The sequence below is a fragment of the Lepidochelys kempii genome, chromosome 11 (assembly GCF_965140285.1).
Source record: "Lepidochelys kempii isolate rLepKem1 chromosome 11, rLepKem1.hap1, whole genome shotgun sequence".
In the NCBI taxonomy this organism is placed as follows: domain Eukaryota; kingdom Metazoa; phylum Chordata; order Testudines; family Cheloniidae; genus Lepidochelys; species Lepidochelys kempii.
This window is the reverse complement of record NC_136390.1, coordinates 8,121,332-8,134,518: the sequence shown is the minus strand read 5'-3', so window position 1 is coordinate 8,134,518 and position 13,187 is coordinate 8,121,332. Positions and strand designations below refer to the sequence as shown.

The following is a 13,187-nucleotide window of genomic DNA, read 5'->3' as shown; positions in this document are numbered from 1 at the left end:
TGGGAGCTGCAGGCGCCGTGCCTGGGGACTGGACAGCGTGCAGAGCCACTTGGCCATGCCTCCGCATAGGAACTGGAGAAGTGACATGCCGCTGCTTCCAGGAATCGCTTGAGGTAAGCGCCGCCCGGAGCCTGCACACCCCTGAGCCTCTCCCCATTCCCCAACCTCCTGCCCCAGCCCTGTTCCCCTCCCACGCTCCAAACCCCTCGATCCCAGCCTGGAGCACCCTCCTGTACCCCAAACACCTCATGTCCAGCCCCACCCCAGAGCCCACACTCCCAGCCAGAGCCTGCACCCCTTCCTGCACCCCAAACCCCTGCCTCAGCCCTAATCATCCACCCGCCCTCCGAACTCCTCGGTCCCAGCCCAAAGCACCCTCCTCATCCCCAGCCCCACCCATAAGCCTGCACCCCCAGCGGAAGCTCTTCCCCCCCCCCCCATGACACCCCACTCCCCTTCCCTAGCCCGGAGATTTCTCCCAAACCCTGAACTAATTTCTGGCTCCAACCCAGAGCCTACACCCCCAACCAGAGCCCTCACCCCCTCCTGCACCCCAACCCCAATTTTGTGAGCATTCATGACCCACCATACAATTTCTATTCCCAGCTGTGGCCCTCGGGCCAAAAACTTTGCCCACCCCTGATCTAATGGGTGCCAGGCTGTACTCCTCTGGGTGTTTCTGAAAATACTTGCCATCCAGCACAATTAGCTCCATTCAAAAGGCAATAAAATTTACTCCTGAAGAAGATTTGTTTTTTTAAATGAGGTCGAAAGATAAGCCAGGTCTGTTAGGGATGATGGAGCAATATTCAAAAATGAAGTGAAAAGCACCAGCATCAGGAAATCATCCCAATCCTCCCTTTAATTTGGTGACAGAATCTTGACAAGTGGCTCAAAGTCACCTTGAACCTTCACCAGCATGCCAGCTCTGGCACTGTTTCCCTGGTTACACTTGACAAGTTCTGCTTCACCTCTTTCTCCAGCTTTGTGATATAACTGAGGTCAAAGGAAAATGACCATCACCCATTTACTCTTAAGTAATAAAATAAATTGCTAATAAAGTTATTAAAGTGTGAAACTGCTTTATAAACCTAAGATAAAGTCCATGCCAAGTAACTGGTTAGCAAGTGCACAAAGCATTACAACATAATCAAGGTGTATTCAGACTTTGCCATATATGCATTTTTTGATCTCTAAGCACATTCAACATAAAAAAAATTAAGCCCGTCACAACCTTCCCTACTCCGTCGCCCCAGGAAAAATCTGAGAAAACAAGATCAGCAAATCCAGACACTGGTGAACAAAGGTGAGGGAAAATGTTAGCTTAGGTGCCTTAGACAAGTACAACCACCATGGTACCACAAGGGATAAAGTGAATCTTTCAGATGTGCAAACTGATTAGGATTTTATAGGTCACATCCACCTTAGAACTTCATCTTGAAACCAACTGGCAGTCAGCACACCACAAAACACATGTGTGATGCACTCCTTGAATATAATATTGCTTAATAAGCTGACTGCCTCATTCATCCGATGAAGTGAGCTGTAGCTCACAAAAGCTTATGCCCAAATAAATTTGTTAGTCTCTAAGGTGCCACAAGTACTCCTTTTCTTTCAGCTATAAGTGTAGTTTCTGGATAGTTTGAAGGTGTAGCTTTCATGTAGGACACATTATATTGTGATTCAGCCTACGCATGATGACACCACAGGTAACTAAAGTGAAGTCTTGTCAAACTCAAATGTTTAACAAGCTACCTTGACAACTGTTGCTAATCAACTACCCAGAAGCATGTAGAGGTGGGTGCCACCTAGCATACTGAATACACTGCAAATGAAACTTTTCACTAGCAATGAACAAGAGGGATGACAGAACAGAGCCCCATTGGTCCCTTAAGAGCAATGACTCAAAAACTATCTTCTCTCTCCCGTCGCTCAAAAGAGCCAATTCCATCACCTGAGAGGATAGTTCACTTCAAATCTAATCTGAGCATTTATCTGCCAGACAGCTGTGAAGAAATATCACTCGATCACTGACTGAAGCCTGGATTAATCAGGTTATTAACCACACAAAACAGTTTCGCTGACTGTGACTTTGCTGATGCTAGATGTGAAGAAACTTCTCTGCATCCTTCCGTCACAGGCCTGGTATAAGATTTCAAAATCTCATTATGCAGCAACTGATAGAATTCAGACCAAGAGACTGCCTGATATCTAGCCTTTTTCTTCATCAGTTGCAAGTCAACTAAATACAATGGGAACTCGTGAGTAGGGAGCCAAGGAAGAGAGTGTTTAAGATGATACAGGAAAACTACATCTTACTAGATCATTGACAAAGTGGCCCATTAGCCAGACAATCATTCCTTTAGCTTGCAACACACATTCAGACTCATACACATTAAGGTCAGAAGGGACCATTATGATCATCAAGTCTGACCTCCTGCACAATGCAGGCCACAGAATCTTATCCATCCATTCCTGCAATAGACCTCTCACCTATGTCTGAGCTTACTGAAGTCCTCAAATCATGGTTTAAAGACTTCAAGGTGCAGAGAATCCTCCAGCAAGTGACCCATGCCCCATGCTGCAGAGGAAAGTGAAAAACCCCAGGGTCTCTTCCTATCTGCTATGGAGGAAAATTCCTTCCCGACCCCAAATATGGCGATCAGCTGAACCCTGAGCACGTGGGCAAGATTCAGCACACAGATACCCAGGAAAGAATACTCTGTAGTAACTCAGATCCCACCACATCTAACATCCCATCACAGGCCGTTGGGCCTATTTACCATGAATAGTTAAAGATCAATTAATTGCCAAAATCATGTTATCCCATCATACCATCTCCTCCATAAACTTATTGAGTTTAATCTTAAAGCCAGATAGATCTTTTGCCCCCACTGCTTCCCTTGGAAGGCTGTTCCAGAACTTAGTCCTCTGATGGTTAGAAACCTTATCTAATTTCAAGTCTAAACTTCCTGATGGCTAGTTTATATCCATTTGTTCTTGTGTCCACATTGGTACTGAGCTTAAATAATTCCTCTCCCTCCCTGGTATTTATCCCTCTCATATATTTAGAGAGAGCAATCATATCTCCCTTCAGCCTTCTTTTGGTTAGGCTAAACAAGGCAAGCTCCTTGAGTCTCCTTTCATAAAACAGGCTTTCCATTCCTCGGATCATCCTAGTAGCCCTTCTCTCTACCTGTTCCAGTTTGAATTCATCCTTCTTAAACATGGGAGACCAGAACCGCACACAGTATTCTAGATGAGGTCTCACCAGTGCCTTGTATAACAGTACTAACACCTCCTTATCTCTACTGGAAATATCTCGCCTAATGGATCCCAAGATCGCATTAGCTTTTTTCACGGCCATATCACATTGGTGGCTCATAGTCATCCTGTGGTCAACCAATACTCCAAGGTCCTTCTCCTCCTCCATTACTTCTAATTGATGCGTCCCCAGCTTATAACTAAAATTCTTGTTATTAATCCCTAAATGCAAGACCTTGCACTTTTCATTATTAAATTTCATCCTATTACTATTACTCCAGTTTACAAGGTCATCCAGATCTTCCTGTATGATAGCACAGTCCTTCTCTGAATTGGCAATACTTCCCAGCTTCGTGTCATCTGCAAACTTTATTAGCACACTCCCACTTTTTTGCCAAGGTCAGTAATAAAAAGATTAAAGAAGATTGGTCCCAAAACCGATCCCTGAGGAACTCCACTGGTAACCTCCCTTCAGCCTGACAGTTCGCCTTTCAGTATGACCCGCTGTAGTCTCCCCTTTAACCAATTCCTTATCCACCTTTCAGTTTTCATATTGATCCCCATCTTTTCCAATTTAACTAATAATTTCCCATGTGGCACCATATCAAACACCTTACTGAAATCTAGGTAAACTAGATCCACTGCATTTCCTTTGTCTAAAAAATCTGTCACTTTCTCAAAGAAGGAGATCAGGTTGGTTTGGCACGATCTACCTTTTGTAAAACCATGTTGTATTTTGCCCCATTTACCATTGACCTCAATGTCCTTAACTACTTTCTCCTTCAAAATTTTTTCCAAGTCCTTGCATACTACAGCTGTCAAACTAACCCGGATCACTTTGTAGTTACCCGGATCACTTTTTCCCCCCTTTCTTAAAAATAGGAACTATGTTAGCAAGTCTCCAGTCATACGGTACAACACCTGAGTTTATAGATTCATTAAAAATTCTTGCAAATGGGCTTGCAATTTCAAGTGCCATTTCCTTTAATATTCTTGGATGAAGATTATCTGAGATTTAGGCCCACTAAACTGTTGGAGTTTCGCTTCTACCTCGGATATGGTAATATCTAGCTCCATATCCTCATTCCCATTTGTCATGCTACCATTATCCCTAAGCTCCTCATTAGCCTCATTAAAGACTGAGGCAAAGTATTTGTTTAGATATTGGGCCATGCCTAGATTATCCTTAACACATCTCCCAACCATCTCTCCCAAATTCCTAGTTTAAAGCTCTCTTAATCAGTTGTGCAAGCCTCCATCCTAGAAGGCTATATCCTTCCCTACTCAGATGAAATCCATCCCGAGAGAACTGTCCTCTGTTCATGAACGCCTCCCAGTGGCCATACATTCCAAAGCCCTCCTTATAGCACCACTGCCTGAGCCATCTGTTGATAGTCATAATCTGGTCACACCTTTGTTGCCCTTCTCTCGGAACAGGCAGAATCCCACTGAAGGTCACCTGAGCCTCGAATTCCTTAAGCGTCTTCTCCAGCCTGGCATGGTCTCCCTTGATACGTTCCAGCGAGAATCTAGCCGTATCATTTGTTCCCACATGAAGGATGATCTGTGGATTCTTTCCCGCTCCCTTTAGGATCCTCTTCAACCTCAGGTCCACATCCCGTATCTTAGCACCTGGTAGGCAGCACACCCTTCTATTGTCTGGATCAGCTCTGGTTACAGGCCTGTCCATTCTTCTCAGCAACGAGTCCCCGATCACAGAGACCTGCCTTTTCCTGGTGACGGTGCGATTCTCTGGTCTATCCCCTGTTCCCTCTGGCTGCAAGTTCTTTCCATTCCTGTTCTCCCTTGTAATCCTCTTCAACCCATCCTGTATCCTCCTGGGGCTCATATTTGGTGTTGTCTCCATTGACTCTTCCCTGTTTTCTATAGGACTAGCCGCTCTTCTCTTCTTCCTTGCCCTTCCACTGTCAGTGACACACCCCTTCCTTATCTCTAATCCTAGCCTCAAAATCAAGATACAGAGTGTGACCAACTACATAAACTGCATCAGAAAGCAGGGACAGACCCAAGTTGGTGTCATGGTAGCCAGTAAATCCTGACCTAACCTACAGAATTCATCCTCCAAGTGCATAATCAAATGACTCAGAATATAGAACTAATTAACTTCAAATGATACTGCAGAAAACAATCCACAGGCACTCAGATAATACTATTACTTGGGGGGGGGGGAGGAGGCACATAAATAGATATGGTTTGCATCAATTCAAGAAGGGACTTTTTGGTATAGCAAGATCATCTGTACACATATGCAGATCTCCTCACACTACTGATGAATCCTAAAATTTGCAAATGAAGTGGATATGCTGTATCAGATCTAATTTTAGGAGGCCCCCCTGAACTGTAAATCATATACACTCGGTAGTGCCACACCAATTTGATAGCCTTATGATACATGCTATACAGTATCTAGTTGGAATAATCTGGGCCAGCGATTCTCAAACTGTGGATTGTAACCCAAAAGAGGGTCATAATCCCATTTTAATGGGGTCACCAGGGCTGGCATTAGGCCCTTGCTCAGGCCCAGGGCTTAAGTCAAAGTCCAAGCTCCACTGACTGGGACTGAAGCCAAAAGTCTGAAGGCTTCAGCCCTGGGTGGTGGGGCTCAGGCTTCGGCTTCAACCCTGAGTGGCAGGGCTCAGGTTACCATCGCCCAATTCAGGGATGAAGCCCTCAGACTTTGGTTTAGGCCTCCAACCCCCCCCCCCCATCCAGCCCCGCTGGGGTGGCAGGGCTTGGGCTCAGGCTTTGATCCCCCTTCTTGGGGTCGTGCAATAATTTTTGTTGTCAGAAGGGGGCTGCAGTGCAATGAAGTTTGAGAACCGCTGATCTGGCCTAACCAAGGACCCACTGCCTCAAATAGTGAAGTCTCTGCAAAAGCCATATGATTCTTTCCTAATTAAATCACATTTAATAACTACTATATTAGTCAATGACATTACATTCAACAGCATAACTGAAAAGCAGTCCCTACACCAGTAACAACTGGCAATAACTCCAATTCCTGAGACTTTGGGCATTGCCAGTGGCATCATATTTAATGGCCTTTTCTCTGCACATCATCTATCTAGTCTTGTTCTGCCCACCAGGACAGGGAACGAGGAACTAAAAGCTTTCACAGTCTATCTCGACCCCAGATTCTCATATGGTATTCCCCGCAAAGTGTTTTCTATCTAAAGGACAAATGGTTAAAAACACTCTGAACCCCTCCCATTTCTACCTTCTTCAGTGCTCTCCCCTGTCACAGAGGATTAAATGGCAACATACCCACCCAAATCCTCAATCCCTCTGTGACGCAATCACATTGCAGGGAAGACAGGATAATACCCCACACACCCAACCAATCCACCTATGGAAATGTTACCTCCCAGGAAGAGCCAAGTTATTGACACAGGCATCTTGTGCATTGTATTTTTAAAACATTTCATACAATTTCCCACAAGTAAGGATTAAAACATTATGAACTTTAAGGAGAACTATAAACACCATTAAAAAATAAAATTTTATTTATCTAGTAAGTTACTGAACTTTAAAAGCAAGCAATATATGTAAAACTAAAGACAAAGCACTGTCAGCAGCATATTAAGCTTCAAAAAAAATAAGCACAAATTTTTAGCATTATGTAAACGATACAGCTCCTGTAAAATATTTACATGCCAATTTATTGTGTAACTATTTTCGGATTTTTAAAGTAACTAGGAATAGCTGACTTCTTACTTTAAATAGGCAATTACACTACTGTGGGATTCTTAGAGTGAGAAAATTAGTTCAAAGCAGAATATTCAGCACAAGCGTCAAAAACATTTTCAGCGTTTTTTTGCTCACTAAAGAGGCCCAATTATGTACCTCAGCCACTCAAAATACCTGCATTAGTTACAAAATGATTCCACAAAAACAACAAGGAGTCCAGTGGCACCTTAAAAACTAACAGATTTATTTGGTCATAAGCTTTCGTGGGTAAAAAACTACTTCTTCAGATGCATGGAGTGAAAATTACAGATGCAGGCATTATATACTGACACATGGAGAGAAGGGGGTTACCTCACAAGTGGAAAACCAGTGTTGACAGGGCCAATTCAATAAGGGTGGATGTAGTCCACTCCCAATAATTGATGAGGAAGTATCATTAGGTCCATCAATGGCTATTAGCTAGGATGGTCAGGGATGGTGTTTATCAATGGGTATTAGCTAGGATGGTCAGGGATGGTGTCTCCAAGCCTCTGTTTGCCAAAAGCTGGGAATGGGCGAGAGGGGAAGGATCACTTGATTACCTGTACTGTTGACACCCTCTGAAGTATCGGGCATTGGCCACTGTCGGAAGACAGGATACTGGGCTATACAGACCTTTGGTCTGACTCAGTATGGACGCTCTTATGTTCTTATGAAAGCTATCAAGGCAGAGAGTGCTCTGGTGGAGTGTGTGCGAGTCCCCAGTAGGTGTAATGGTTGATGCTGATAGCAAAAGTCAACGAAGCCGGAGAGCCACGTAGACAGCCTCTGTTTATATATGGCATCTCCCTTAGATCGTTCATGATGAAGAGAAATAACATTGGTGATTTTCTGAAAGTCTTTGTCCTCTCAATATAGAATGCTAGAACTCTTTGGATGTCTAGGGTGTGGCGCCTTGAGGTGGAGTCTTGCCAGGTTCGAGTGGTAGACCTGGCCTGCATTCTGAGACAGGAGATGAGGTAGAAGTGAAAGAGTACACGGTGGATATATAGCCATCTTCAGGAGGTAAGGAAACCACATTTTTCTGGGCCAGGTGGCAGCTATCAAGATGACTCTGCTCCTTGTTTATTCCTGTGAGATTTTGGGAAGAACGATGGGAGACAAATGGGCTGCTTCAGGTGTAATGAGGAGGCAACTTTAGGTAAGAACTTAGGGTGTGGTCTTAGGGTAACTGTTTTTGAAAAATATTGTGTACAGGGGGTGTGCCATGAGGGCCTGCAGTTTCCTATTCACTGGGCAGACGTGATAGCAACAAGAAAGGCCACCTTCATTGAGAGGTGAAGTAGTGAACACATCACGAATAGTTCAAAAGGGGGCCAGTAAGACATCACAGCACCAGATTGAGGTCCTATAATGGAGTAGGGGCTCATATTTCAGGGTAAAGTTTATGTAGACCCTTGAGAAAACATTTAGTGATCAGGTGGGCGAAGACTGAGAACTTGTCTACTTTGTGGGGGAACACCATGATTGCTGTGAGGTGTACTCTGAGCTCCTGGAGAGACCTGATTTCTTAAGTTTCAGTATGTAGTCCAGTACCATTAGAGAAGAGAAGAGAAAGTCACCATAGTTTGGCGAAACATCACGTCAGACAAATGGGTACTAGATATCATTGAGATTGTTTATTCCATCCACATTACCTCCATCCCTCCTACCCATCTTCTTTCTTCGTCCCTCTTCAGAGAAACTGTTGCAGTACCGAGAGCAGCAGTACCAAAGAAGGTGTTGTCAGCGGTACCGATGACTTTGCTGCGGTTGTTGGTTCCAAGGGTCGTGCAGAAGGTGGCACCACAGCCTATACCATTGCTGAACTGCTCGGTGCCACATGTTTGAGCGGCTCCAGTGGTACCGAGGCAGGGAATGTAGATCTCCCTTTACTGCCTTTTTCCAAGCCAGCCTGCCTAAGGTCTTTTGCTTGTGTGGTACTCACGGTACTGGATAGTCCTGCTACCTCAGAGGTGGAACGTCTTGCTGCAGTTGGTACCAATGGAGTCTACTGAGTTGGGGAACGCCGCTTTTTGGAGGATTCCCGAGGGGAGTTCAGAACCCGCTTCTTTGCTGCCTTCTTGGCAGAGTGCTCCTTCCCCTAAGCATGTGGAAGAGAACCTGTCAAACACTGCTGTAGGAAACTGTTCCCCCGGAGAGGTCCATGATCCTGGACTGGACGTGGGCCATAATAGACTTCTCCATCATGAGAAGTTTTAGCTCTACGTCTCTCACCTTTCTGGCACAGACTTTCAAGTTGTGGCAGTGGGAGCACTTTCGAGGTATGTGTGTCTCACCGAGGCAGCGGACACACTGTGAGTGCCCGTCAGACTCGGATCGAGGAGCAGCAAGTGAGGCAGCATTTAAAACGGGGGAGGTGGCATGCCCCCCAAAGTAGGGTTCCTCCCATGAGCGAGGGTAACTATGCTACATTAAGGGGTGTTCTAACAACTGAAATGTAAATTCCTAAGAAAAAAAGTGGTTTTGTTTTTTTAAGAAAATAAACAGGGATGGGTAAGTAATTACTGACTAACTATTAACTAACTACTAACCAACTAGTATTCTAAAGTTAAAACTAGAGAAAGCTGAAGTACAGAGGCACTGCTAAGTGCTCTGTCTCAAGCTAAGGGCGGCAGAAAAGGAACCAAGGTAAGGTTGGTCGCACAGCACTATGTCACTGCCAGAAGTGGCGTGAGACAGAGACAATGCACATGTGACCCAACCAGGCACTGCTACTAAAAATCTACAATTACAAGCGTGGGGGAGCAGATTCATCTAAAGGGACCAGAGGGACACTAAGAAACAAATACAAAATATATCTGAAGGACAGAACAGATCGTGGGAGGTAGGCGGGGGGGGGGGGGGGGGGAAGGGGTGAGTGCACTATATGTGAAAGAAAACGTAGAATCAAATGAAATAAAAATCTTAAATGAATCCACATGTTCCATAGAATCTCAATGGATAGTAATTCCATGCTCTAATAAGAATATAACAGTAGGGATCTATTATCGACTACCTGACCAGGACAGTGATAGTGAAGATGAAATGCTAAGGGAGATTAGAGAGGATATCAAAATAAAAAGTTCAATAACAGTGGGGCATTTCAATTATCCCCATATTGACTGGGTACGTCATACAATTTCAGTTACCAATTATGTGACCTGGCTTCTATGCTAATGTCACATATTGAGATTACCATTCTGTTGTGTTATGCCTTTAAACACAAATCTATACTTTGTATCCTTGGTTACTTGACTAGAGAGAACACTTCCATGAGGATGCTTGATGTCACAATCAGACTTAAGTGAAAAAGGACTTAGTCCAGCCTTGCAAAATTTTATTAACTTAACATGGATAAACAAATCAACGGGCAAGCAAAATATGAGTTCACTTTTCATTATCTTGGGGTAAATAGATTTGGTGTCTGATAAACATAGGGCTGGTATATTTTCATGACAATTGTGTGGGGCTGATTTATTCCAGTCACAGTTCTAAGGCAGATACAGTTCACTCAGTTCTATAATGATATGTTCAATGAGATGTGTGATATGGGATAAAACCAAAATGGATTCTACACAGACAAACAGAACCAATGGAACCAGGGCTATTTATAAGAAAAATGGAAACAGCCTTGAAAAAGTTATGAAAGTTTGACAGCAGTTACTTCACTCAGTAGGTCTTATTTTATTAGAAATTACTATTAGAAATTACTGAAAGTAACCAAGTTACACTCACAGGCACTATCCAAGCGATCTCAGTAGCCAAGGAGAAAGAGAGAAGTACAGAGACAGCTGGTGTTGAGCTAAAAGCTTTAGGAAAAAAGCTAATATTAAGATAATACTGTCATGTGTTTTTCCATTCGGTTCATGTCTAGTCTTCACTTCCAGTAGGTCTCTACATACAACCTTGCTTCTTTGATGAAGCTATAAAGATTTTTTTTCTCTTCCTCTGAAGCGTAAGCTATGTGGCACAGAGTCAAGATGCCAGGCGTGGTGGGGCAAAGGTCTGGATCCAATAGGGCATGAGTTCTCAACTTGGGGTTCATTACTTTGCCATATTGCTATGTGTGACAGGGCATCCCAGCAGGGACAATGTTGAGTACCACTGAAATATGGCAATTCCTACGTAAAATTTGGAGTTCAAGGTAAGAGGACAGAATATCTAAAAATCCAATATATTTAAGGGAAATGATTATTACATTTTCCTCAACAAATGCTCTTACATTATCTTCTACCTAAAGTGAACATGGCTGTATCTATGGATGGAGAGAAACATACTAATAAACACTGCCCCTTTGACTATTCTCAAGTGCTGCAACAAGCCAATAAATTACATTTTTAATACTCGGTATAGCTTAACCACAAAAGAAGAAACAAAAAAGCAGTCATGATCATTTATCATTGATCAAGATTGTAGTTCTAAGTTCTAGTACAAATATTTACACTAAGCCCTGGTCTACACTGGGCGGGGGGGTGGGGTGTGTGTTTGTGGTCAACTTAAGATATGCAACCTAAGTCGGCATATTTTAGGTCGACTTACCTGGCCATGAGGACGGCAGCAAGTCGACTGCTGCCGCTCCCCCGTCGATGCCGCTTCCGCCTCTCACAAGGTGGAGTTCCGGAGTCGATGGGGAGCGCGTTTGGGGATCGATTTATCGCGTCTAGACGAGATGCGATAAATCAATCCCCGTTAGATCAATCACTACCAGCCGGTCCAGCAGGTAGTGAAGACCTGCCCTAAGAATCCAACATAGTCATAAAATTTCTCAGTGAGAACAGAAATTTTTTAATTCCCACAACACTGACCCTGGCTACACAGTCTTATTGAACACTACATAAGTTTCCAAATTCCTGCAGGAAAACTGTGGCAAAACTATGTTATGCACTACAAACTTTTAACAGTGTTGCCTAAAAAGTTTTCAGAAGGAAAATCATCATTCATAAAAGCATCCACATTCAGTATCCAGTGCATGGTATATGAAGTGACTCACTCATACCTGAGGTACAAATATTAAAATAGTTTTAGATCACTTTACCATCATGAAGCTGCTGGTATTAATTTGAAGAACATATTTTGAAATAATAAACACAAAAGCATTTGTTGAAAACAGTTTTCCTTACCACAGAAAGGTGTTCATTCGTACCCTGTTCTTATAAATTAATATTCCTCCTGACATCACTCCAATCATAATTTCATTGTTACTTTGATCCTTTAAAAGAGAACAAAACAATAGATTCAACACAAAACAATTAAAATATATACTGTAGAAACCCATATATATTTTATATATGATCATCCACATACCCTCTCACACGTACACAGCAAAATCGTATGTTAATTAACCTAATGGGGCAAGTTTTTAATGCAATGAACATTTAATGGTACAGTTCCTATTAATCTGAGCAGAAACTGAGGTAAAAAATGGAACCAAGGTAGAATCTTTTTACCTTGGTTCTATTTTTTCCCTTCACTATTAGAAAATACTCCCCTCACAAATGCAATTTATATCTTTCCTTTTCCACCTAAACCTCTGTTCTCACTGCTAAATCTCTGTTACATGCCCTTTTCACTTTCCTGTTCTACAGTAACCGTCTCCCTCACTCTAATACATATGCACTCTAGTACACACAACTGAAGTTATTTTCTTTGCATGTCACTCTGATCCTATGAACCACTACCTTAACTTCCTTCCCCAATCAGCATGGAGTTCCAACTTACCACTTGCAAGACTTTACACAGCATCATCCTTTTATATCATAGCATTTGTCTCTTCCTCCTCCCATAATTCCAATTTTTTTTATTGTAATAATGACAAACTAAAGCATGCTCAAGTGCTAAAGTGCTAAGTAATAATTAGTGGAAATAACATCTAAACAAAAATCCAAGTTTCTTAGCCGCTACGGCAGGCTCTAAAGGGAAAGTGCATATTCCTGCAGTTTGTCTCATAGGCACACTATCCTTTTTAGATTATGACACTTTTAATACTGATTTAGTAATTTAAACGGAGGTAATCGATACTCTGGAAGAATGCATCTTTTTTCAGTTTTACACAGATGCTCCTCCTGTTCTTGTCTTCCAATGGAATTATCTACTTAAATAGCCTTGAAATAGAAGGTAACTTATTGGAAGTAGTTGTAGTAGTGAAAATTACCTAAAAGAAATATATTACACAGTGTATCCAAACTCAGATGACT

At 42.8% G+C, this 13,187-nt stretch overlaps 1 protein-coding gene across 8 annotated transcripts in view; it reads right to left on the bottom strand.

Moving 5' to 3' along the window:
• PTPN4 (protein tyrosine phosphatase non-receptor type 4) overlaps positions 1-13,187 on the bottom strand; it is a 236,161-nt gene that overhangs the window by 119,856 nt on the left and 103,118 nt on the right. For all 8 annotated transcript variants that reach the window (XM_073305041.2, XM_073305038.2, XM_073305037.2 and 5 more), the window contains one exon: positions 12,114-12,202. In XM_073305041.2, the coding sequence (XP_073161142.1) occupies positions 12,114-12,202 (89 nt within the window). The remainder of the gene's footprint in view (positions 1-12,113; positions 12,203-13,187) is intronic.